The sequence below is a fragment of the Nothobranchius furzeri genome, chromosome 10 (genome assembly GCF_043380555.1).
Source record: "Nothobranchius furzeri strain GRZ-AD chromosome 10, NfurGRZ-RIMD1, whole genome shotgun sequence".
Classification (NCBI taxonomy): Eukaryota; Metazoa; Chordata; class Actinopteri; order Cyprinodontiformes; family Nothobranchiidae; genus Nothobranchius; species Nothobranchius furzeri.
In genome coordinates, this window is record NC_091750.1 from 45,375,140 (window position 1) to 45,397,741 (window position 22,602).

General features: G+C 43.0%; 1 protein-coding gene across 1 annotated transcript; it reads left to right on the forward strand.

The window, feature by feature from the left end:
• Positions 1–9,870: 9,870 nt before the first annotated feature.
• On the forward strand, positions 9,871–22,602 carry slc22a6l (solute carrier family 22 member 6, like). Its single transcript, XM_015960745.3, has 11 exons — positions 9,871–10,175; positions 10,257–10,718; positions 10,796–10,899; positions 10,985–11,139; positions 11,421–11,589; positions 11,716–11,839; positions 11,909–12,024; positions 12,105–12,319; positions 12,408–12,516; positions 21,800–22,003; positions 22,121–22,602. Exons 2-11 carry the CDS (start codon positions 10,335–10,337, stop codon positions 22,206–22,208), a joined length of 1,668 nt encoding a protein of 555 aa, XP_015816231.1. The 5' UTR covers positions 9,871–10,175; positions 10,257–10,334; the 3' UTR covers positions 22,209–22,602.

The window sequence follows — 22,602 nt, forward strand, 5'->3', positions numbered from 1 at the left end:
GTGTCCCACAAGGTTCTGTGCTGGGGCCTCTGCTCTTCCTCCTCTATCTGCTTCCTCTTCAGCACATCCTGAGCTCCTTCAAAGGAATCTCCTACCATCTTTATGCAGATGACATCCAACTGTACATCTCATTTAAGCCCCATGAGATGTCTAAGCTGCAGCTGTTACACACCTGCTTAGACTCTATCAAAACCTGGATGGCTGGGAAGTTTCTACAGCTGAATGAAGATAAGACTGAGATCCTCATCTGTGCCCCAGACAAGCTGGTTCCCAAAGTCAGAGACTCTCTTGGTCAGCTTGCTTCTCTCACCAAACCTTCTGTCAGGAATCTTGGCGTGACCTTTGACCCAGCTCTCACCCTGAATTCTCATGTCAGTTCTCTTGTTCCCTCTTCCTTCTTCCATCTCAGGAACATTGCTAAGCTGAGTCCCATTCTGTCCCACTCTGAACTTGAGATAGTTATCCACACCTTCATCTCCTCACGCTTAGGCTACTGTAACTCTCTTTTCTGAGCAGAACCTCCCTGAACCGTCTACAGGTGGTTCAGAATGCCTGTGCTCGGCTTCTGACAAAGTCCTCCAAACACACCCACATCACCCCACTTCTCCTCCAGCTTCATTGGCTGCCAGTCAACTTCGGGTTCATTTCAAGATCCTGGTTCTGGTCTTTAGGGCCTTACATGGACAAGCACCACTATCTTACATTGGTGATCTTCTCAGTCCCTACACCCCCAACAGGTCCCTGAGGTCCAGTGACCAAAGCCTACTGGTTGTGCAACGCACCAGGCTAAAGACCAAAGGTGACAGATCATTTGCTGCTGTGGCCCCCAGACTCTGGAACTCTCTCCCCCTGGGCCTGAGATCAGTGGACTCAGTGAACTCCTTTAAAAAGCAGCTGAAGACTCACTTGTTCAAGCTGGCTTTTGTATGACCTTCTTCACCACTCTCTCTTTATTCTGCTCTCCCCACCTGTTCCACCTTCCTCAGGATCCACTGATTTCCGTCTTTCCTATTCACTCTGTCTCTATCTTAACATTTTATTTAATCACAAATGTCTATTTTTTGCTCATTTTAAATATACTTTTAAACATTTTCTAAATGCTTTTTTTTATATTTTTACATTTTTTGTTTTTGTGAAGCGCCTCGTGATTTTTATCTTGAGAGGCGCTATAGAAATGATATTTTCTTCTTCTTCTTCTTCTCTTACAGTTCTTCTTAACCATTTGATTAAAAACAAACAAATGCCATCAGTTTGGAAGTCTGCTTTTGTGACTCCTTTACTAAAAGGTGGTGACCCAGCTCTATTAACAAATCACATTTTAAAACATAAGCTTCTTTGTTTGGGGTTGTCTAAACATGCAATTTCATTGTTCACAGACTACTTGAAGGACAGAACCCAATGTGTTAAATGTGAAAGAATGTCCTCTGAATTTTTGAGTGTCCGCAAGGGAGTACCACAGGGTTCAGTTTTGGGAGCCCTCTTGTTCATTATGCAGAAGAAACAGGACAACATGTGTCGGATGCTAAAATGCACTGTTTTGGAACATCCCCCACTAAAGCTGTTAAATTGTTACAGAAAGCTTTTAATGAGGTCCAACAAACACTTCTGCAGGTAAAATTGGTCCTCGGTGCTGACAAGACTAAACGAATGTTGTTTTCAAGCTCAAAGAAAAGACCTCTAAGTATGTTCTCAGTGACCACCGTTGAGGGAAATTTCACAGAGGTGGTCCACACATACACATATCTTGGTAACTAGCTCAATGACTCCCTCTCCTTCAAGCCCCATGTAGAAAATCCTGTGAAGAAACTCAAACTCAACCCTAATTTATACTTCTACGTCATCTCCACGAGGTAGTGACATGCATGCACTGACAGAGATGTTTTGCCCTCATACATCTCCGTCTCCTGTGGAGTCTTGCAAAGCTATTCCCTGCCAGGACAACAGAGGGCGTAGCGCTGTTCTGTAGTATCCTGTCATGTATCTGGTCCAAGATAGTGCGTTTATATGTATTTTTTGTATTCAGGAGCCTTTTTAACATGGACAAATTTGTCCTTTATTCTCCTCCACCTCTTCAGGCACTCGCCACATCTAAATCCATGTTTCCCGTTATTTCTGTCCATGAATAAAACACTTGCTGTGCATCTTTTACCTCCTCCAATCCCTACAATAAAATGTTCATATTTTAGAGTTTTTCCGCGAGGTATTCTTCAGGCCACTCCGTGTCTGCCGCTAGATATCCTGGGCTCTCTTTGTTTTTGAAGGCACAATGACAGCGCTGTAGACGTCAGCGCCATCCTGACCAATCACAAGCTTGCATTCTGCGTCTCGATGAATTGATGTATAGAAAAGAGTGCTCAACTTCGTCTGTCCTTGCGAGGGCTCTCCAGCAGGCTCACAAGAATGGATAATGGCGTTGCGTGTGGAGAAGTATACATCGGGCTTCAGACTAGGTTTATTTTTGTAAAAAAAACCTGTGTTTTTCTTTTGAGGCAAAAAATGACTAGTTACTGCAACGTCTCTGTCTATTCTGGATTATGGGGACCTTTTGTATATGATTGCCTCAGCACAGTGTCTTGGTAGGATTGATGTGGTTTATCATACCTCATTGAGGTTTATTACTAACTGTAGACCACTGGCCCATCATTGAGAAGTGTATTCTCCAGTGGGATGGCCGTCATTGTCCACCAGGAGGTTGGGACATTGGTAAACTTTCATGTATAAGGCCATGCTTACATCACTACCCACCCAAATCTGTAACTCTCCTGACTTAAATTCCCTACATTGGCTGCCTGTTAAATTCAGAACATATTTTAAGATCCTCCTCCTCACAAATAAAACTCTTAATAATCAAGCTCCATCATACATCAGTGACCTGATTGTTCCATATGTTCCTAACCGAGCACTTCACTCTCAGACTGCAGGTTTACTTGTGTTTCCCAGAATATCTAAAAATAGGATGGGAGGCAGATCTTCTAGCTATCAGGCTCCTCTCTTGTGGAACCAGCTCCCAGCTTTAGTCCATGAGGCAGACACCTTGTCTACTTTTAAGACTAGGCTTAAAACATTTTTATTTGATAGGGCCTATGGTTAAAATCTGATGTTAGCCCAGATCTGGACAAGTGGGGGAGTAGAGGGAGGTGGAGTGTACAGTCGGTAAAGACGGCTCTCCCTTACCCTGCCTACAACATGCCTCCATTTAAAAGGCTAGGGTATCCAGAGATATCTCTCTAGTTATGCTGCTATAGGCTTAGACTGCTGGAGGACACACTGACCACTTTCCACACTCGACTACTTTCTTCTACAATTTGCTCTTTAACTGTATTATTTCCTGCAATTTCAGCTGTTAACTTTATTTTTTCTCTAAGTGTTTTTCTCCTCAGAAGAAGCTACAATGATGTTCTGCTGAGCTGTGGTGGCCTCATGGAGGGAGCCATCATCTTGAACACTGTTGCTAACTACTTAAACATTCTCCCTCTCCTGATAATAAAGTTTTACTTTCTTTGACATTGAATGTGCTATTACTAGTTTACCCGTTTAATTATAGATTCACTAGGCTAAATACAATAAAGTTTATCTCTCACCAAATAGAACATTTACTAAGAAATCACAATGTAACCACAGAAACACTACTTCGTTTATATGTTGTGTGTGTGTGTGTGTGTGTGTGTGTGTGTGTGTGTGTGTGTGTGTGTGTGTGTGTGTGTGTGTGTGTGTGTGTGTGTGTGTGTGTGTGTGCTCCGTGTTCTCCATCCCCAGTGAGTCGTAATGGATGGCTGCTTATACTGAGCCGGGATCCTCTGGAGGTTTCATCCTGTTAAAAGGGAGTTTTCCTCTCCACAGTCGCTAAATGTTTGCTTAGTATAAGGATTGCTGTAAAGTCACTGACTTGAAGCAATTTGCTGGGTTCCTTATATAGGAAACTTTTTTCTGATTGGTTTAATGAACTGACCTGCATTGGAATGTTTACTATGTGAAATGCCTTGAGACGACTTGCCGTGATTTGGCGCTATATAAATAAACTTGTCTTGAATTGAACTTAATCTCACAGAGAAGTGTCACTTCTAGTCTGTGTGCAAATGTTCAACTGTTAGTGTTCCATTTGCTCACTGACTGAGACACCTATTGCTGTTCTGAATGTGATTCCCATTTTTAGGGAACAAGTTTACAGCTGTCATAAAGTCAGTTGACTCTTGTTTACTTCTACTTTATTTCATTGTGTTAGGACTTGTTTCAGAGGTTCTCCAGTTCAAAGTTTACGAGTTACACATTGTACGTGTTTCAGATAACCAAAGAAATAGGACAGACTGTACATTTGATTTACATTTATATGAGTTACGCTTGCCTCATACTCCTATAACCTGTAACTTTGTAAATGTATTACTGGAAGAACGGATTACTTGGATTCAGAGATAAAGACCCAAAGATGTTTGTAACTTTGTGCTGAGGCAGCCATATAAATATGTGATGTGCTGTGGTCAAAAAGAAACGGAGAAGCAATAAAACAACTGAGAATCCAACGATACTTTACTATGTCTGATTTTATAGCATGGCCCAACCCTTAAGGGCCTTCTCTTCCTATTTATTTGTACTCAGATGTACTCAACAGGTCACTTCAAACCAAATGCAGGGTTCGGCAAAACAAGGCTTTTATTTAGGCAAAGGCTTATTTAACTAAGGATGAAAAAATGGTCAAAAAACAGAACTGAGTCAAAGGACGCAGAGATCAGTAGCTTAATGCCTGGCTGGAACGAGAGAATGAAAACTAACAAACTGGCAACTGAAAGAGAACAGAAGTTGGTTAATACACAAGAACAGCTGGGAGAAATCAGAGATGAGGGACAGGAAACAGAACTGAAATAGGAGAGGCGACACCAAAATAAAACAGGAAGTGGGATGGATGAACAGGTCTCACAGCAGGGTGTGACAGAACCCGGTTCTCCCCTGGTGTGAAACGGGGAGAACCCCGTGGACGAGCAGAGCAGTGTGTTGTGGGCAAACTCAACCCACACCAGTTGTTTTATTCAGGTGGCTGGACGGTTGGATGCAAGGATGTGCAGGCCCTTCTCCAACTCCTGGTTGACCTGTTCAGACTGCCCGTTGGGCTGCAGGTGATACCCGAGGACAGGCTCACGGTGGCTCCGAGCAGAGAGCAGAAGGCCTCCCAAAACCATGACATAAACTGCGGGCCCCGGTAAGACACAGCATCAGAGGGGAACCCATGGATCCTGAAGACCTGGGACAGCAGGATCTCAGCAGTTTCCTTAGCAGAAGGCAGGTTGGCTAGCGGAAGAAAACAGGCCATCTTTAAGAAGCGGACAACTACCGTGAGGACAATGGTGGTGCCCTCCGAAGCTGGGAGCCCAGTCACAAAGTCCAGAGATATGTGGGATCAGGGATGGTGCGGCATGGGCAGTGGACGGAGAAGTCCAGGGGGACGACTCTGGCCTGACGTGGGTTAAGCCTCTTTGCCCCTTGAGGTATTCAAGGTTTTTATGGTCAGTCCAGATGATGAATGGCTGCTGAGATCCCTTGAGCCAATGGCACGACCATTCCAAAGCCATCTTAATGTCCAACAGTTCCCGGTCCCCCAAGTCGTAGCTCCTCTCTGTGGGTGACAGTTTATGGGACAGTAAGGCACATGGGTGGATGCGGTTGTTAACAACTGACCGCTGAGACAAGACCACCCCAACACCAGAGGCTGAAGAATCCACCTCCACCACAAACTGAAGCGCAGGGTCAGGAATGGTGAGTATAGGAGCCGAGATAAGCGTTAGCTCGGAGAGTCCACACAAACCTGGATGACGGGGAAGTCAGGGTGTGCAAGGGGGCCGCGATAGTGCTGAAGCCTCCGATGGGCTTCCGATAGAAGTTGGCGAACCCCAGAAACCTCTCACATCTCTCCTGGAAGTCAGAACCGGCCAGTCTCTAACTGCCGTCACCTTGATGGGGTCCATCTGGATCCTGCCCTGCCCCATCATGAGACCAAGAACAGAAACAGAGCAAACAGGGCACTCGACTTCTCTGCCTTAACAATAAGGCCATGATGGAGAAGGCGCTGGTGAAACTGACAAACATGGTCAGTGTGTGACTGCAAATCAGGAGAGAAGACAAGAATATCATCCAAATAAACAAAAACAAGGGTATTGAGCATGTCTCTAAGCACATCATTTATCAGTGACTGAAAGACAGCGGGAGCATCAGTGAGGCCGAATGGCATAACCAAGTACTCGTAATGTCCACTAGGAGTGTTAAAAGGAGTCTTCCATTTGTCCCCCTTTCTTGTCCTCATTAAATTATAAGTGTCCAGTTTGGTGAACACCTTAGCACCCTACAAAAGGTCAAAAGCAGATGGCATTAAGGGGAGGGGGAACCTGTTCTTGATGGTAATCTTGCTGAGTCCATGGTAGTCAGTACACGGCCTAAGGGTCTTGTCCTTCTTGGCCACAAAGAACCCTGCCCCAGCGGGAGAGGAAGAGGGATGGATAAGACCGGGCCTTGGAGCAGAGTCCACATATTCCTTCATGACCCAGTGTTCTGGGGTCAAGAGGGAATAGAGGCGACTCTTGGGTGGTGAGGTCCCCGGTAGAAGGTTAATGGGACAGTCATACAGCCAAGGTGGAGGTAACGAGGCAGCCTTGGACTTACTGAAAACCTCCTTCAGGTCGTGATAGCAGGCAGGAACTGAAGACAAATTTGGGCAATCCTCAGCCGGAGTAGCAGCAATTGCAGAGCATGGCAAACTCGGTGACTCCTCCAGACAACAGCAAGACCAAGCACTGAGAGAGCCAGTCCTCCAGTCAATAGCTGGGCCATACTTGACAAGCCAAGGACATCCCAAAATCATTGGGTGCAGGGGAAAAGATGAAACGAGGAAGTCGATGGTCTCATTGTATTGGTCTGGCAAGGCGAGCAATACAGGAGCAGAGCGATGAGACATGGAGCATATTAGACGGCTATCCACAGCAGTAACCTGCAGGGGTCTCTCGAGAGGTAGCACCTGGAGCCTCAGTCGTTCTGCAAGAGACAAATCCATGAGGTTTGCATCGGAACCAGAGTCTATGAGGACAGTCTGTTTGACAGTTCACTCGGGGCTGGTCAAAAGAACCATGGGATTGGTCCTCCTGGTTGTAGCCAAAACCTGGGTACGACTCACCATGGGTCTTGGAGTAGAACATGGCCTCCAATTAAAGGGACAGTTTGGCAAAATGTGACCAGCCTGGCCGCAGTACAGGCATAATCCCACCCACCACCACTGCTCGTCCGCAGAGAGGCGGGTTCGGCCGAGCTCCATGCAGCTGGTTCAGGCGAAAAGGGAATCTCAATGACTGGTGCCTGTCCCAGTGCCCGTGACCGTCGGCTGGAAGAAGGAAGCTCATGGTCCCCCTGCCACCCTGCCACAGGGTGGTTAGATGGTGCTGTGGGTAACTCCCTCTCCCTCTACCTGTCGAGGAGCCTCTTGTCGATCTTAATGGCAAGGGCAATGAGAGCATCCAGGGTCGTGGGGAGGTCAAGAAGGGCCAGACAGTCTTTACTGTTGTCTGAGAGACCGTGCAAAAAGGCATCACAGAGGGCAGGTCGATTCCAGTCGCTACTTGCTGCCAGGGTATGGAACTTGATGGCGTAATCTCCGGCCTTGCTGCAAACTGTAGATGGCCTGAGCAGTCTCACGGCTGGGGCGGGTGTGGTGGAAGACCTGCTTGAAGCTGTGAATAAAAAGTTCCAAACAGTTGCATATGGGAGACTGGCGTCCCCACTTGCTCGTGGCCCAAGCCTCAGCTCTTCCTGTCAGGTGGGATATGATAAATGCCATGTTAGCTCTATCTGTGGGGTACGAGTTAGTCAAAAGTTCAAAGTGCAAGGAGCACTGGGTTAAAAAAGCTTGACAGTTCCTCAAATCCCCAGAGAACCCGTCTGGACAAGCCAGGTGGACCAGCAGAGAAGGCAGAGGATGAAGAGACATAGATGCCTGAACAGGAGCTGGTGGAGGCACTCATCAGTGGAGACGGCGGTAATGGATGCGTCCTCACTAGACGAGGGTGCAGCACCGGGCTGCAGACTCTGCACCCGCTCAACGATAAACGTCATGAAATGGTCCTTACGAGTCGACATCTGTGCGAAGCGTTGAGTGAGACCCTCCATCTGCTGCTCCTACTTGTGAAGGCACTGCCCCTGAGCTTTCAAAGAGGTCCGGACTGGATCCAAACCTGCTGAGTCCATTGTTGGCCAGTTCGTACTGTCAGGGCTGGTATGAAGGACTGGACTCAAATGCAGAGTTCGGCAAAACAAGGCTTTTATTTAGGCAAAAGCTTATTTAACTAAGGATCAAAAAAATGATTAAAACAACAGAGCTGAGTTAAAGGACCCAGAGACCAGTAGCTTAATGTCTGGCTGGAATGTGAGAATGACAACTAACAAACTTGCAACTGAAAGACAACAGAAGCTGGTTAAGTACACACAAGAACAGCTGGGAGAAATCAGAGTGACGAGGAACAGGAAACAGAACTGAAACAGGAGAGGTGACACCAAAATAAAACATCAAGTGGGATGGAGGAACAGGTCCCACAGCAGGGTGTGACACTGGTCCATTGGTTGGAAAGCTGATACAGATCCTTTTTCGTGAGCTGGCTCTTTAGGACAAATCCATAGATCAGCCGGTTCTGAGACGCTGGCTGGCACCAACAGCCACGACTCTTGAATCTCTCGTCTTTATTGTAACGCTCCGTTTAAATCTAGCAAGTCATCTTCACCACTCCTAGATATCTAACTGCTCTGAGCTGCAGCAATGTGATTGGCTCATCACATATTTGTTTTGTATTTGACGAGTTTGTGATAAAAACATGTATTTATAGATTAAAATGTTTGCATTAACGATAGTTAAGCTTGTGCCATGGTTGTTCTTTTCCTCTTTTCTTTCTTTTTAAAACATTTTTAATGTAGTTTAAATGTATTTGTTTATTTGTTTGTTTAGGATTATTTCAATAATAATAAAAAAAATAAATAAAAAAGAGTAAATTATAAAATACAACAAAAGGTAATTATTCTGCTAAATAAACCAAAACTTTATTTGTTCTTAATCCACCTGAAACAAATTACAAAATGTTCTGTTTCTTTTCCTAAAATCTACAAGCATACAGTATACCACATCACAGTGTCCGTTTATGGATTCTCACAACTTTTCCTCTGCTTGGTTTAAATATTACATTTCAGGTCTAACTACAAACAAGACGACAGAAAATAAACCAAGAAAACAACAGAAAAACGAGGAATCTCGCAGCTCCAGTGTTTTTGAAAGTGTTGCAGCTGAAAAAGCTTGGTGCACCTGCAGCTTCACCCGTCCTGGCATCTCATGCTGTTAATTACATAAGAGAAAACATTCCACCTAACTAATCACCAAGGAGCTCCAGTCAGTCATGATGACATGCCGAAAGCAAATGATTATCCTGACACGTCATTGGATTGAAAATAAAAGAGATTTTTTCACGACTTCTCCTGTGGACACTTATTGACTGTTGGGAGAAAACAGGGAGCAGAAGTGTTAAAGTGCATTTGAACAGCTGAACATTCATCAGCATCTTTTGCAACGGATGTCAATCACTGACTCCATGTTCTTGTTTAACTTCAGTCTAACAAACTAGTCGTCATGGTTGAGTGCCAAAGATAAGAAGAATGTTAAGCAAAGTGGGAAAAGGAGTTTACCTCATGTGTCCCTGTCAACCTTACATAACACAACACACACACACACACACACACACACACACACACACACACACACACACACACACACACACACACACACACATCATCCACATTAAGCAACCACAGAAACACATGGAGAGGATAGTTAAGGCTGCCCTCCTGATGCTGCTGCTCAGTTGGACTCACACAGTTCAACAAGTCCTAAGCAGCTGCGACTTGGCGCTTTCACCTCAGAGTTCACTCAAAGAGCTGCTAAGACTTTAAGAAGTTGCGTCAAATGATCCAAAGTTCAGATATCTCGGAATCTTAAAGCTGATTACGTCTCTACAAACGCTGCAAGAGCAGGACCTTTTTATTTCTAACCAGTTTTCTAAGTTTTTCCTGTTTAAAAAAACTTGTTTTGAACCATTTGTTGGGATTTGATCTCACTGGAACTTTTCACTTCATTTGTTTGCATTTTGGAAAGATTCCACTATCCGGTAAGTCCCGTTAGTTAATATTTTAAGGATTAAGATGATTGGTGGTCAGTTTTTATAAAACATCATTTTGTGTTGCCACAGATGCTGGAAAAAAACAAACATTCTCTGCATTTTTAAACCTTCTTGAAGAAAGAGCAGAGGCTCTAAAAGCACAAAGCCATGGCTTTTGCAGACCTCCTGGAGCAGGTTGGAAGCACAGGACGTTTTCAGGTCCTACATGTGACTCTCCTTTCTATTCCCATCCTGATGATGGCTAGTCACAACCTCCTGCAGAACTTTGTGGCCTTGGTGCCCCCTCACCACTGCAGTGCGCACACCAACTTGTCGTGGTTCCAGCTGAGTCCAGAGGAAACGTTGCAGATCTCCGTACCACTGGATCCAGCGGGGCGACCACAGAGATGCCAGCGATACGTGACTCCACAGTGGCACCTCCTGAATTACAATGGGAGCTCAGCTGAGGAGGGTTCGGATGGTGTCCTGCAGGAATGCATGGACGGCTGGTCCTATAACCTGACTGTGATGACCTCCACCATCATATCTGATGTAAGGATGCTTCCTCAGACACCAACTGGGAATGCTTATGCAGATAATTACATGTTGATGTGTTTACTCTCCCATAGTGGGATTTAGTGTGCGACCTGCGCTCTCTAAAGGAAATGGCACAAACAGTTTACATGGGCGGTGTGCTCGCGGGGGCTCTCATCTTTGGAAGCCTCTCAGACAGGTATTAGTTTTAAAGTTCATTACCCATGGAGCCTTTTATAAATCAGTAATGCTCCTTCATGTGTTTCATGACTCTTCTCCTTCAGATTTGGGCGCCGTAACCTCCTGCTCATTTCTTATCTCCTCATGGCCGTTTCAGGAACGTGCACGGCTTTCTCATCCACCTTCTCCCTCTTCTGTTTGTTCCGGTTTGGTTGTGGCATGGCTCTGTCTGGCCTGGTGCTCAACTCCTTTTCTCTCAGTAAGACAGTCATCCTAATAAAACTACGTTATAAGTGATTTTGTAAAGGAACAACCCAGCGGTGGTGTTTATGGAAGACACACACAGAGCTGTACTATTGAGAACATCCTAATGGCAGCACAAAAAAGAACTCTAACTGTTTCAGTCTCAGATTATTTAAAAATAAACAAAAAAGCAAAACCAAATTCATTTAGATTCTATTTATATTTTAATTTCTGGCAATGGTGCACTGATGAGTCCAAAATGTGTTATTTCTAATTTCTGATGTCTTGATTTGTAAGTTGTGGAGTGGATCCCGACGCGTGTGCGTACTGTCACCGGGACGATGACCGGTTACTGTTACACGGTGGGACAGCTGATCCTGGCAGCCGTTGCCTACTTCATCAGGGACTGGAGGTGGTTGACTCTGGCGGTGTCGCTGCCCTTCTACGCCTTTTTCCTCTTCTCATGGTGCGATACCACAGTTTCACCAAAAAGATACAACTAGACTTACTAGCTCGAATTCACAACAAACCTCCATAATGAAATACACAAATGTTAGACTTAAAACAGATAAGAATGGTTTTTGTTCTGAAGGTGGTTTCATGAATCTTCAAGATGGCTAGCCCTAAAGAACAAACCTGAAGAAGCTGTGGAGGTCCTGAAAAGCGTCGCCAGGTTCAACGGACGCCAAGAAGAAGGAGAAAAGATTGATGTCAAAGTAAAACAATGTTGTATTTTGGTAATTTTGAATGAACCTTGCTTTAAAACATGCTCTCTTTTTGCACAGATGTTACAGGAGTCCATGAAAAAAGAGATGTCCAACGTCCAAGGCTCATACTCCGTCCTGGATCTGTTCCGCACTCCCAAAATGCGGATCATGACCATCTGCCTCAGTGTTGTCTGGTACATGTCCCGTTTGTCCTGTAGAACACATAAACGGATTGCCTGGATGTGATCTGTCACAAAGCATCGTCTGTGTTTAGGCTGTCAACCAGCTTCGCGTACTACGGCCTTGCTATGGATCTTCAAAAGTTTGGTGTGGACATCTACCTGATCCAGGTGATCTTTGGAGCGGTCGACATCCCCGCTAAAGTCGTCATCACCGTGTGCATGAGTTATGTTGGGCGTCGTCCATCCCAGAGCGGAGCCCTCGTTATCGCAGGGATCACCATTCTTATCAACATACTGGTTCCTTACGGTACTTCACAGACCCGAGGGGCTCAGGGGCGTGAGAAGGTTCTGCAGAAACGTGTCACTAATCTGATGGATGTTCCACTTCTGTGCAGATAAGCAGACCATAAGGACCTGCCTGGCTGTGGTGGGTAAAGGTTGTCTTGCTGCATCCTTTAACTGCTGTTACCTTTACTCAGGAGAGCTGTACCCAACCATCCTCCGGTGAGTTTGTAGAGAACAGAACACAAACCTAGCAGTGGGAAATTAAACGTGGTCCAATAGTTTTTTAGTTTACAGCTTTAAGGAATTTTTGTGGAAACGTCACAAACTTTAATCATTAAGCTGTTGTTGTTTTCATTTAAAAATGTTTTAATTAAAAATAAATAAATAAACAGAGATTAATGAAACCTACGGTTTCCTAAGTTAGGGCCAAGACTCCACTGTTGGACACAAAACACTCTTCCTTTAAGCTGATGTTGAAGCTACAAATAAATGAAAGGAGAATAAGATGTTACTTCAGTTAAGGATTAGGGCTGTATGACTTTGCTGCTCCAACAAACTTAACTTAAATACTACAATATTCAATTTCACGTGGCAGTCACTCACACGGGACTGTGTTCTGGCTAGCCAGCTGTAGCGTTTCTGATTTTATCTGAGTTTCTGACTGATCACATTTTTGCCAGGATAATGGTGTAATGAACGAAGGACAGGGATGAGAAGGTTTTTCACACAGAGCTCAGGTATGAGATAAGGATGTGATTAGATACGAGATGGGACCGACCATATGCAGATGTTGGCTAACAGCTGCATGGGCAGAAATCAGCGTGAAAACTCCAAAATTGTCCCTTAAAATGTTTCTGACAAGTGGAGAGTGCTGGGATTAGATCTTTCACTGAGAGTCTGTCTGATGTTGTTTCTCTGGACAGGCATGGCTGGGTTTCCCCCATTCCTCCCTTTCTGGGGTGAGGGTTGTGATGGGGGGTTTGGTGCTCTGATGAGGGGGGTTGTCTAAGGACAGGTCAGAGGTTAAATGAGCAAATCAAATGTTACACAGTGACGGCTCGTGTTCAATCATTCACCATTACTGCACACAGAACCGTGTTTGAGCTATGGGAACACGACCTGAAACAGAACCCTTCCTGTGCTTGTTAAAAGATGTTTTCTGTAAGTAAAAATAGCCTCGATCTAAAACTGACGCAAAACTTTTGCAAAACAAAATGTCTGGTGGACTTCTGCTCACATGACATCAAATTAGTCTTACACAAAGACCCACAAACTCATTCATGTTTTGGGATTTGTCAAAAAAATAAAATCAAGACTTCTGAAAAAAAAATACACTACTCCACGTAGAGGCTTACGATTTGGGCTGTCGTCTATATCTTCTGATCACTGATTTGACGAAAACTTCCTTTACAGAATAAAATTCAGTCCAGTCCACTTCTAAAACACCGATTCCCAACACAGGTCGTCTCAGGGAGCATTTCAATTGAACAGTTGTGTTGGATAAATGTGTAACTCAGAGAGTGTCCCAATAAAATCCTTGAAAGTCATCAACAGCAGATTTTTGTTGTCACCATGTTGAGCTTCTCATGAAGGTCCTGGTGGCAAAAGCACTGAATCTTTCTTTTTCTTAAGTTTTAGTTTCAGTCATTTTAGTTTAATTTAAATTAATGTTACAAATAAGCCATAAATGTCAACAATGACTTTCCTCGAGCTCAAATTGTCCATTTCTTATTTTACAGGAGTTCTTATCATAAATGTCATCCACACATTTCAGCAGCACCTCTCCTCCTCAATTCCCTCTAAATCTCACTGAGGCCCCCTAGTGACAAGTCTGGCTACTCTGAACTGACAACAATACAAAAGGCTGTAGCAACTGCTGTCACTTGATCAGGGCTGCCAACATTGAAAACAGTTGTGTGTGTGTGTGTGTGTGTGTGAGTGTGTGTGTGTGTGTGTGTGTGAGTGTGTGTGTGTGTGTGTGTGTGTGTGTGTGTGTGTGTGTGTGTGTGTGTGTGTGTGTGTGTGTGTGTGAGTGTGTGTGTGTGTGTGTGTGTGTGTGTGTGTGTGTGTGTGTGAGTGTGTGTGTGTGTGTGTGTGTGTGTGTGTGTGTGTGTGTGTGTGTGCGCGTGTGTGTGTGTGTGTGTGTGAGTGTGTGTGTGTGTGTGTGTGTGTGTGTGTGTGTATGTGTGTGTGTGTGTGTGTGTGTGTGTGCGCGTGTGGGTGTGTGTGTGTGTGTGTGTGTGTGTGTGTGTGTGTGTGTGTGTGTGTATGGGGCAAACTTACACAGTAGTCTTGCAGTGAAAAAATACAAAGCGATATTAGGGCAGATTTAATTTTCAGAGGCAGAACAGATGCTGTAATCACAGTTTGCTATGTAAAAAAAACCTAAATGTTATTTAATTGTAAGCAAAACATATCAAAGAAAATTATATAATGAGGAAGTAACATGTGCGTAAATTTTTACTGGTAAACATTTATGTTACATTATGTTTTGGGTTTTTGGGGGGGGACTGCACAGCGGTGCAGTGGTTAGAGCTGCTGCCCTGCAGCAAAAAGGTCCTAGGTTCAAATTCTGACCTGAGGTCTTTCTGCATGGAGTCTGCATGTTCTCCCTGTGATTGTATGAGTTTTCTCCGGGTGCTCTGACTTCCTCCCACAGTCCAAAAACATGACTGTTAGGTTCATTGGTCTCTCTAAATTGTCCTGTGAGTGTGTGTGTGTGTGTGTGTGTGTGTGTGTGTGTGTGTGTGTGTGTGTGTGTGTGTGTGTGTGTGTGTGTGTGTGTGTGTGTGTGTGTGTGTGTGTTTGGTTGTTTGTACTGTGTGTCTCTGTGTTGCCCTGCAATGGACTGGCAATCTGTCCAGGGTGTACCCCACCTGCATGCCCAGAGGCAGCCAGAGATAGGCACCAGCCCCCCACGACCCTGAGAGGGTAAGCGGGCAAAGACGATGGATGTTTTGTTTTAGTAAGCTTATAGCAAAGTGGTCAATTCGTACAGAAAAGGCATGTTGCTAATGTTACTTTCAGCTTTATTTAGAATAAGACAGATTTTAAAATGAGTTTCTTTTACCTTCAGCAGTTATTTTAAATGACCTGTATTTGAATGGCACCTTCCAGGGTTCCACAACCCCCCAAGGTGCTTCACTCATTCACACACACGTCCACAAATGTGAACATAGTTACTCAATTTTACTTGTCTTTAAATTTGCCCTTTTAAAGATATAATTACTATATATTGCATATTATTTAAATGATGAATTTATCTGATCAAAAAAGATTATCAAATGAAATCAGTGGTTACTCAGTTATTCAGAAGCTTTTTCCCAAATTATTTTTTATTTGTATTTGGTTCTTTGTTTTGTTTTATTTGTTTTTTGAATAGTTTACAAGTCCAAATACATGAATGCTTTTCCAGTTTAAAACAAAACATGGACCTTTTTTAAAGAAGAAAAATCTGTCTGCATAAGTGTGTGTGTGTGTGTGTGTGTGTGTGTGTGTGTGTGTGTGTGTGTGTGTGTGTGTGTGTGTGTGTGTGTTTATTAGATGTAATTGGTCTTTAAACTAATTAATAGTTTTACACCTGGCATGTTTCATTAGAAAATACAAACCTATGCTGAAAAAATCTGGATCTAAATACATATTTTTTGTATCATTATTAAGTTCATTGAATTTATTAAGAATATATTACAGTGGCTTTAGTTTCGCCCTGTGGCCGCTAGAGGGCGGATCTGATTTGATTTGTTTTACAGTGCTGTTAGCTAGCTGCTGATATCTTCTGCTGTAGCTTGGTGATTTAATCCTGTTGAACAAAAATCGTTGAAAAAGATCAATTGATTTGAAGTATTTAAGTAGTTTGTATTGGTGAAGACATTCTGGACTTCCTATTATCTACACTACCTATGTTATTAATTCAGATTTAAAATTCATAGTTATGTTTAAGTGGTATGGTTTATTTTTAAAGAATCTACAGGTGTGGCTTATGAATGCTGCAGTAATGGCTCAACTCCAGCAGAAGGCGGGAAAATCCCTTCTCTCAAAAGCCAGATTACAGTATAAAGGACCGAGTTCTCGTGTTTCCATCCAGTTGATGGGATTAGTTTTTTACTTAATTTATTTGAGTATTTATACTTTTATTGTGAAATCTAAATAAATCATTGATTTACCTGTTTAAAACAAAAATGTGTACAGTGTACCTTCTAAAAAAAAAAATTCTGTGTTTGTGTGACTGTCTCTGTCATAGGGAGCCCAAGTCACACCATCTACTTCCGGACCACGGGTCCCCAGAAGAACAAAAAATGAATGCAAGTCAATGGGGCTAAAAATGCTATTTTCTAATTCAGCTTGTTATGTGCCATGGATTTCACATATGATGTTGGTGAATTTTAAAGACATTTTTATACCAAGAACATGCTTATTTTCGAATGGGGTGAACGTTATTTTAGCTTTTGAATGAAAATAAGTCCAGGACTACAAATGCGCTTCACGAAAGCGACGTCATCGAATCAGGCACGGAGAAAACTGAGGAAAAAGGGCTGTAAGTTCTACAAACTTCAAATCCTTCCTTCAGGAGGAAAGAACCACGATAAATCTGGCCATGTGGTAAGTAGCAGCTATGCTACAGGAGAGGAGATTCTGTGGCGACGTCATGGTGCCGATGTCTGATCTGTAGTAATTCTAACAGCGAACTTTTACAGGATGATAAATCTCAAAGTATGTGACTGGCGAGGTCGAAACTCCCATTATTACTTTTCATTTAAATAGAAGTACAACATAGGTGCCTAAGACAAAGCAAATTAGAAAATAGCTTTTTTTTTTTTTAGCCCCATTGATTTGCATTAATTTTTTGTTGTTTTTTTCTGAGGGCCCATGAGCCGACTGGAAGGGAGGAGACTTGGGCTCCCTTGACCCATTGCACCTACAACACCTAATCACGTGGGTCCACCATACTGGACGGCAAAAGCCTGTAAACAGTGAGGGATACCAGGACTAAACAAAGGGGAAAGTAAAGCCTGAAATTGTTTTAGTGATCTTTAGCATTCCTTCAACAAGTTCAAGCCCAGTTCAGTTGTCAGAAGAAGCACACCTAGGCGGGGCTCATAGAGGTGTATGTTAGCTAGCTTACGAACGTTAGCTTAAGTTCTCTGTGCAGCTGTTCACCGATGTAAACAAGCAGCCAACTTTGCCAAATTCACCCCACTAGATTTAAAACGTTATGATATAAAAAGGATTTCACTTTACAAAAAAGCTGATAAAAAAAAGTCTGGATCCCTTCCAGTTTTTGGTGCTGGTGGTTTCACCAAGTTCAGCTGCTGCTCTCACGCCGGGATGAGAAGATCTCTGAACAGTGATGCTCGTACTAAATAAATAACATCATTTTAACACACGTAATCCTACATTAGAGTATTAATATTGTAATAATCATCTCGCATTTCACTACAGTGGACGGTACCGTGCGTCCTCCGTGGTGAAATATCCCCCCAGGATTATGAATACGTTGCATGAACGCATCACGTTTGTGGCTGTCTTCCTCACGAAATACATGAACGTTAATCTTACCCGATAAAAACACGTTCACTGCAAATATGAGGGCAGCTAGTCTGTGATTCACCGCTGCAGTTCATCTCCTCCTCAGTCTCCATCAAAGCACAAAGGGTCTGGGAACTCTCCTATTCAAATAACCCCACTCCCTGGGAATTCTAACCGAGCCAATCAGCGCTAAGTAGCGTACTTCACACACCATAATGCCGAGTTTGTCGAACATGGCGACTGAAGCGGAATTTGTTGCGGCTCTTTCCTCTGGTCTAAATGATTGGGACACGTCTTTAAAACCACAACAAGTAGAAGTGCTGAAAGCCTTTCTTCTAAAGAAAGATGTTTGTGCCGTCGCCAGACGTAATTTTTGACTACAGCTAAAAAAACTACAGTGTTGCGGACGTCACGCACAGCAACGCTCAGTTTCTCATAAACAACGAAGAAAGTGGCGGAGTTCGCTGCAGCTCGTTCCTTTGTTCTGAATGACGTGAATGTCTTTAGAACCACAAGTAGAAGCACTAAAAGATTTTCTTCTAAAAAAAAAGATATTTGCGCCGTTGACGCCATTATTTTACTACAGCTAAAAAACTACAGTGTTGTGCGGTACAGTCGGTGTTTTCGTCTTTTTTCTGATTGGTTATTTTTGAGCTGGCTAGTCCCGCCCCTCATGTGCCTCTCTGCCTGAGTTACCAGACTCTCCCTCTGTGCAGAATTAAAGAGAGGAGGGGTCTGGCAGGCCAGGCTAGGCAATCCCATCACGAGCTGAGGATGTTGCGTGACCAAATATGGTTAATTGAGGGCGTTCCTACATGTAAATAACTAATAACGGACATGAGCGCCTGGGTACCACAGGTGGAATTTACCATCAGACAGTTGTGGAGGAACATGTTTTATAAAACAGGATTTTGACCGTTCGTACGAACATTCTGAATTTCATTCATAGGAACGACTTTCGGAAATTTTCTAAATTTTCAGGAATCTACAGGTTTTGATTATAAATGCTGTAGGCACTGGTTGTCTCCAGCAGAGGGCGGAAATTCACAACTCTCAAAAGCTAGATACTAACTGTTCTCTATATGCTCCCTGTTGACCCAAATAAGACATACAGTGGTGTGAAAAACTATTTGCCCCCTTCCTGATTTCTTATTCTTTTGCATGTTTGTCAGACAAAATGTTTCTGATCATCAAGCACATTTAACCATTAGTCAAAGATAACACAAGTAAACACAAAACGCAGTTTTGAAATGATGGTTTTTATTATTTAGGGAGAGAACAAAATCCAAACGTACATTGCCCTGTGTGAAAAAGTAATCACCCCCTGAACCTAATAACTGGTTGGGCCTCCCTTAGCAGCAATAACTGCAATCAAGCATTTGCGATAACTTGCTACGAGTCATTTACAGCGCCCTGGACAAATTTTGGCCCACTCATTTTTGCAGAATTGTTGTAATTCAGCTTTATTTGAGGGTTTTCTAGAATGAACCGCCTTTTTAAGGTCATGCCATAGCATCTCAATAGGATTCTGGTCAGGACTTTGACTAGGCCACTCCAAAGTCTTCATTTTGTTGTTCTTCAGCCATTCAGAGGTGGATTTGCTGGTGCGTTTTGGGTCATTGTCCTGCTGCAGCACCCAAGATGGCTTCAGCTGTTGTTGATGAACAGATGGCCGGACATTCTCCTTCAGGATGTTTTGGTAGACAGTAGAATTCATGGTTCCATTTATCACAGCAAGCCTTCCAGTTCCTGAAGCAGCAAAACAACCCCAGACCATCACACTACCACCACCGTATTTTACTGTTGGTATGATGTTCTTTGTCTGAAATGCTGTGTTACTTCTACGCCAGATGTAATGGGACATTTGCCTTCCAAAAAGTTCAACTTTTGTCTCATCAGTCCACAAGGTATTATCCCAAAAGTCTAGGAAATCATTGAGATGGTTCTTAGCAAAATTGAGACGAGCCCTAATGCTCTTTTTGCTTAACAGTGGTTTGCGTCTTGGAAATCTGCTGTGCAGGCCATTTTTGCCCAGTCTCTTTCTTATGGTGGAGTCGTGAACACTGACCTTAACTGAGGCAAGTGAGGCCTGCAGTTCTTGTCCTGGGGTCTTATGTGACCTCTCGGATGAGTTATCTCTGCGCTCTTGGGGTAATTTTGGGCACTCCTGGGAAGGTTTACCACATTTCCATGTTGTTGCCATTTGTGGATAATGGCTCTCACTGTGGTTCGCTGGAGTCCCAAAGCTTTAGAAATGGCTTCATAACCTTTACCAGACTGATAGATCTCAATTACTTTTGTTCTCATTTGTTCTTGAATTTCTTTGGATCTTGGCATGATGTCTAGCTTTTAAGGTGCTTTTGTTCTACTTCTCTGTGTCAGACAGCTCATATTTAAGTGATTTCTTGATTGAAACAGGTGTGGCAGTAATCAGGCTTGGGGGTAGCTACAGAAACTGAACTCAGGTGTGAAGCACACAGTTGGGTTATTTTTTAACAAAGGGGGCAATTACTTTTTCACACAGGGCAATGTAGGTTTGGATTTTGTTCTCTCCCTAAATAATAAAAACCATCATTTCAAAACTGCATTTTGTGTTTACTCGTGTTATCTTTGACTAATGATTAAATGTGTTTGATGATCAGAAACATTTTGTGTGACAAACATGCAAAAGAATAAGAAATCAGGAAGGGGACAAATAGTTTTTCACACCACTGTATAAGCACCTTATGGACAGAGTATGTGTCCATCAATATAATCAAACATCAGATCAAAAGTAAATAAATTAAAAGTTTATTTATATAAAAAAGAAGCTTTTTAATTATGAATTTTTACAAGAAAATAAATATCTAATTACGTGACAGACTTTGTCAAAACACAATAATATTTTTCACTTAAACTGAAATACAAATTATGTGTGATTCGCATGCAAAGCAGATCAGAAAATTACTTTTATAGCCCTGTTCACTTACGTTATCATTATTATTATTATTATTATTATTATTATTATTATTATTATTATTGTTGTTGTTGTTGTTGTTGTTGTTATAATTATTATTTTGTTGTTGTTTTGGCATCTCAGCACAGTCATTTGCATCGATATGTTTACAGCAAGTAGTTTCTACTAACTATTGTAACTTTATTAGTGCAGTCCTCTATTCTCCATCTTAATTTTCTCCTTAATATTGATATTTACAAGAAGTCAAATAACATTAGGATATTTTTCCAGCTTCACTAGAATATGGAGAATTTTAAAGGTAAAAAGAGAGAAGCTAAGATTAATCTCTAAATGGTTTACTACTAGATTTTACTGCTCGCTTTTCTCCACTAGAGGGCGGAAAATCCCCCTTATCACTCATAAGAAGTCCATTTAAAACTGGACTAGCAGCGCTGTAGGTAATGTGGTGCGATGCAATGTGTAGCTTAGATAGATTTACTTTTTTCAGCGTGAGAAATTGGGGTTGAGGCAAGTGTGTGAGGACAGTCAAATGCATGTGTCACACTCATTGCCTGAGAGCAGGCAGCCCTGCTTGATCACACAGAGCTGCTTGTTGGATGTACAGGTGAAACCGGAATAATTAGAGGAACGTGCAAAAGTTCAGTAATGTCAGTAATTCAACCTAACAACAAATGAGATAGACTCCTTCCACACGAAGCCAGATATTTCAGCCTTCATTTGTTATAATTGTGATGATTCTGTAAAGACACACATTTCAAAATCTCAGAATATTGTGAAAAGGTTCAATATTCCAGGCTCAAAGTGTTACACTCTAATCAGCTAATGAACCCAGAACACCTGTAAAGGGTGCCTGAGCCTTTAGATGGTCTCTCAGTCTGGACTGGATTACTAGCGTAAATGGACTTCGATGTAAAATAACTGTAACTGCCCTGGAGTTGAACACATGTTTTCCTTGAATCTTCTGTTGTTTAACTGACACAAACCTCTGGTTGAACTGCTGGATGTGTTTTCCTGTCTCAGTCAGAACGGGATGGGCTGGGTGTCCATGATGGCCCGTGTTGGAGCCATGGTTGCCCCCATGGTGCTTCTCACCGGGGACCACGTACCTTGGCTGCCAGGTCTGATCTATGGGGGAGCTCCGATCCTCTCTGGCATAGCTGCAATATTCCTACCAGAAACACTCGGCATGCATCTCCCCGACACAGTGCAAGACGTGGAGGAGTGGTAAGATCAAGCAACAATCGCTTCACCACAAAAAGAACGCTTAGTTTGATTTGTTCAGACAGGTGTGAGAACATGCTGAGGACCTCTGATGAATCTCTGTTATTTTTATGAACACAGGGGTTCTGACCAAAGCTCCAAAATGTCTCCAAAGGAAGGGATGATCCTCCAGGACACTCAGCTGAATCTCCTCAAACAGGCTTCCTGAGGAGCTCCTGCAGAATCTGCTGAAGTGTTCAGGAAAATAAAGCGGGGCATTCGTTCCCCTCACCTGTATATTTGATTTCCACACAGTTTGTTTCCTCTCATCACAGTTAGAAAAGTGGAGCGACGATATTGTTTTTATGAAAGGTCAGAAAAATAAAGCAAAGACTGCAGAAGATCAGATATACGACGTGCTTGTTGGTGATGGGGCAGCCTTCAGACTTAAGGGTTAACTTTGCAGTAAATATGTTTTATAGTTCAAGTGTCTTTATAGAATCCTCTAGTTGGAGCCGTTATGAAGAACGATGTTTTTTATGTTTGCTGTGTTCTCTTTATGTGCAAATGTGTCTTTATGGAGAGCAAATGTTTTCATTAAAATGAAACATGTGAATGTTCAA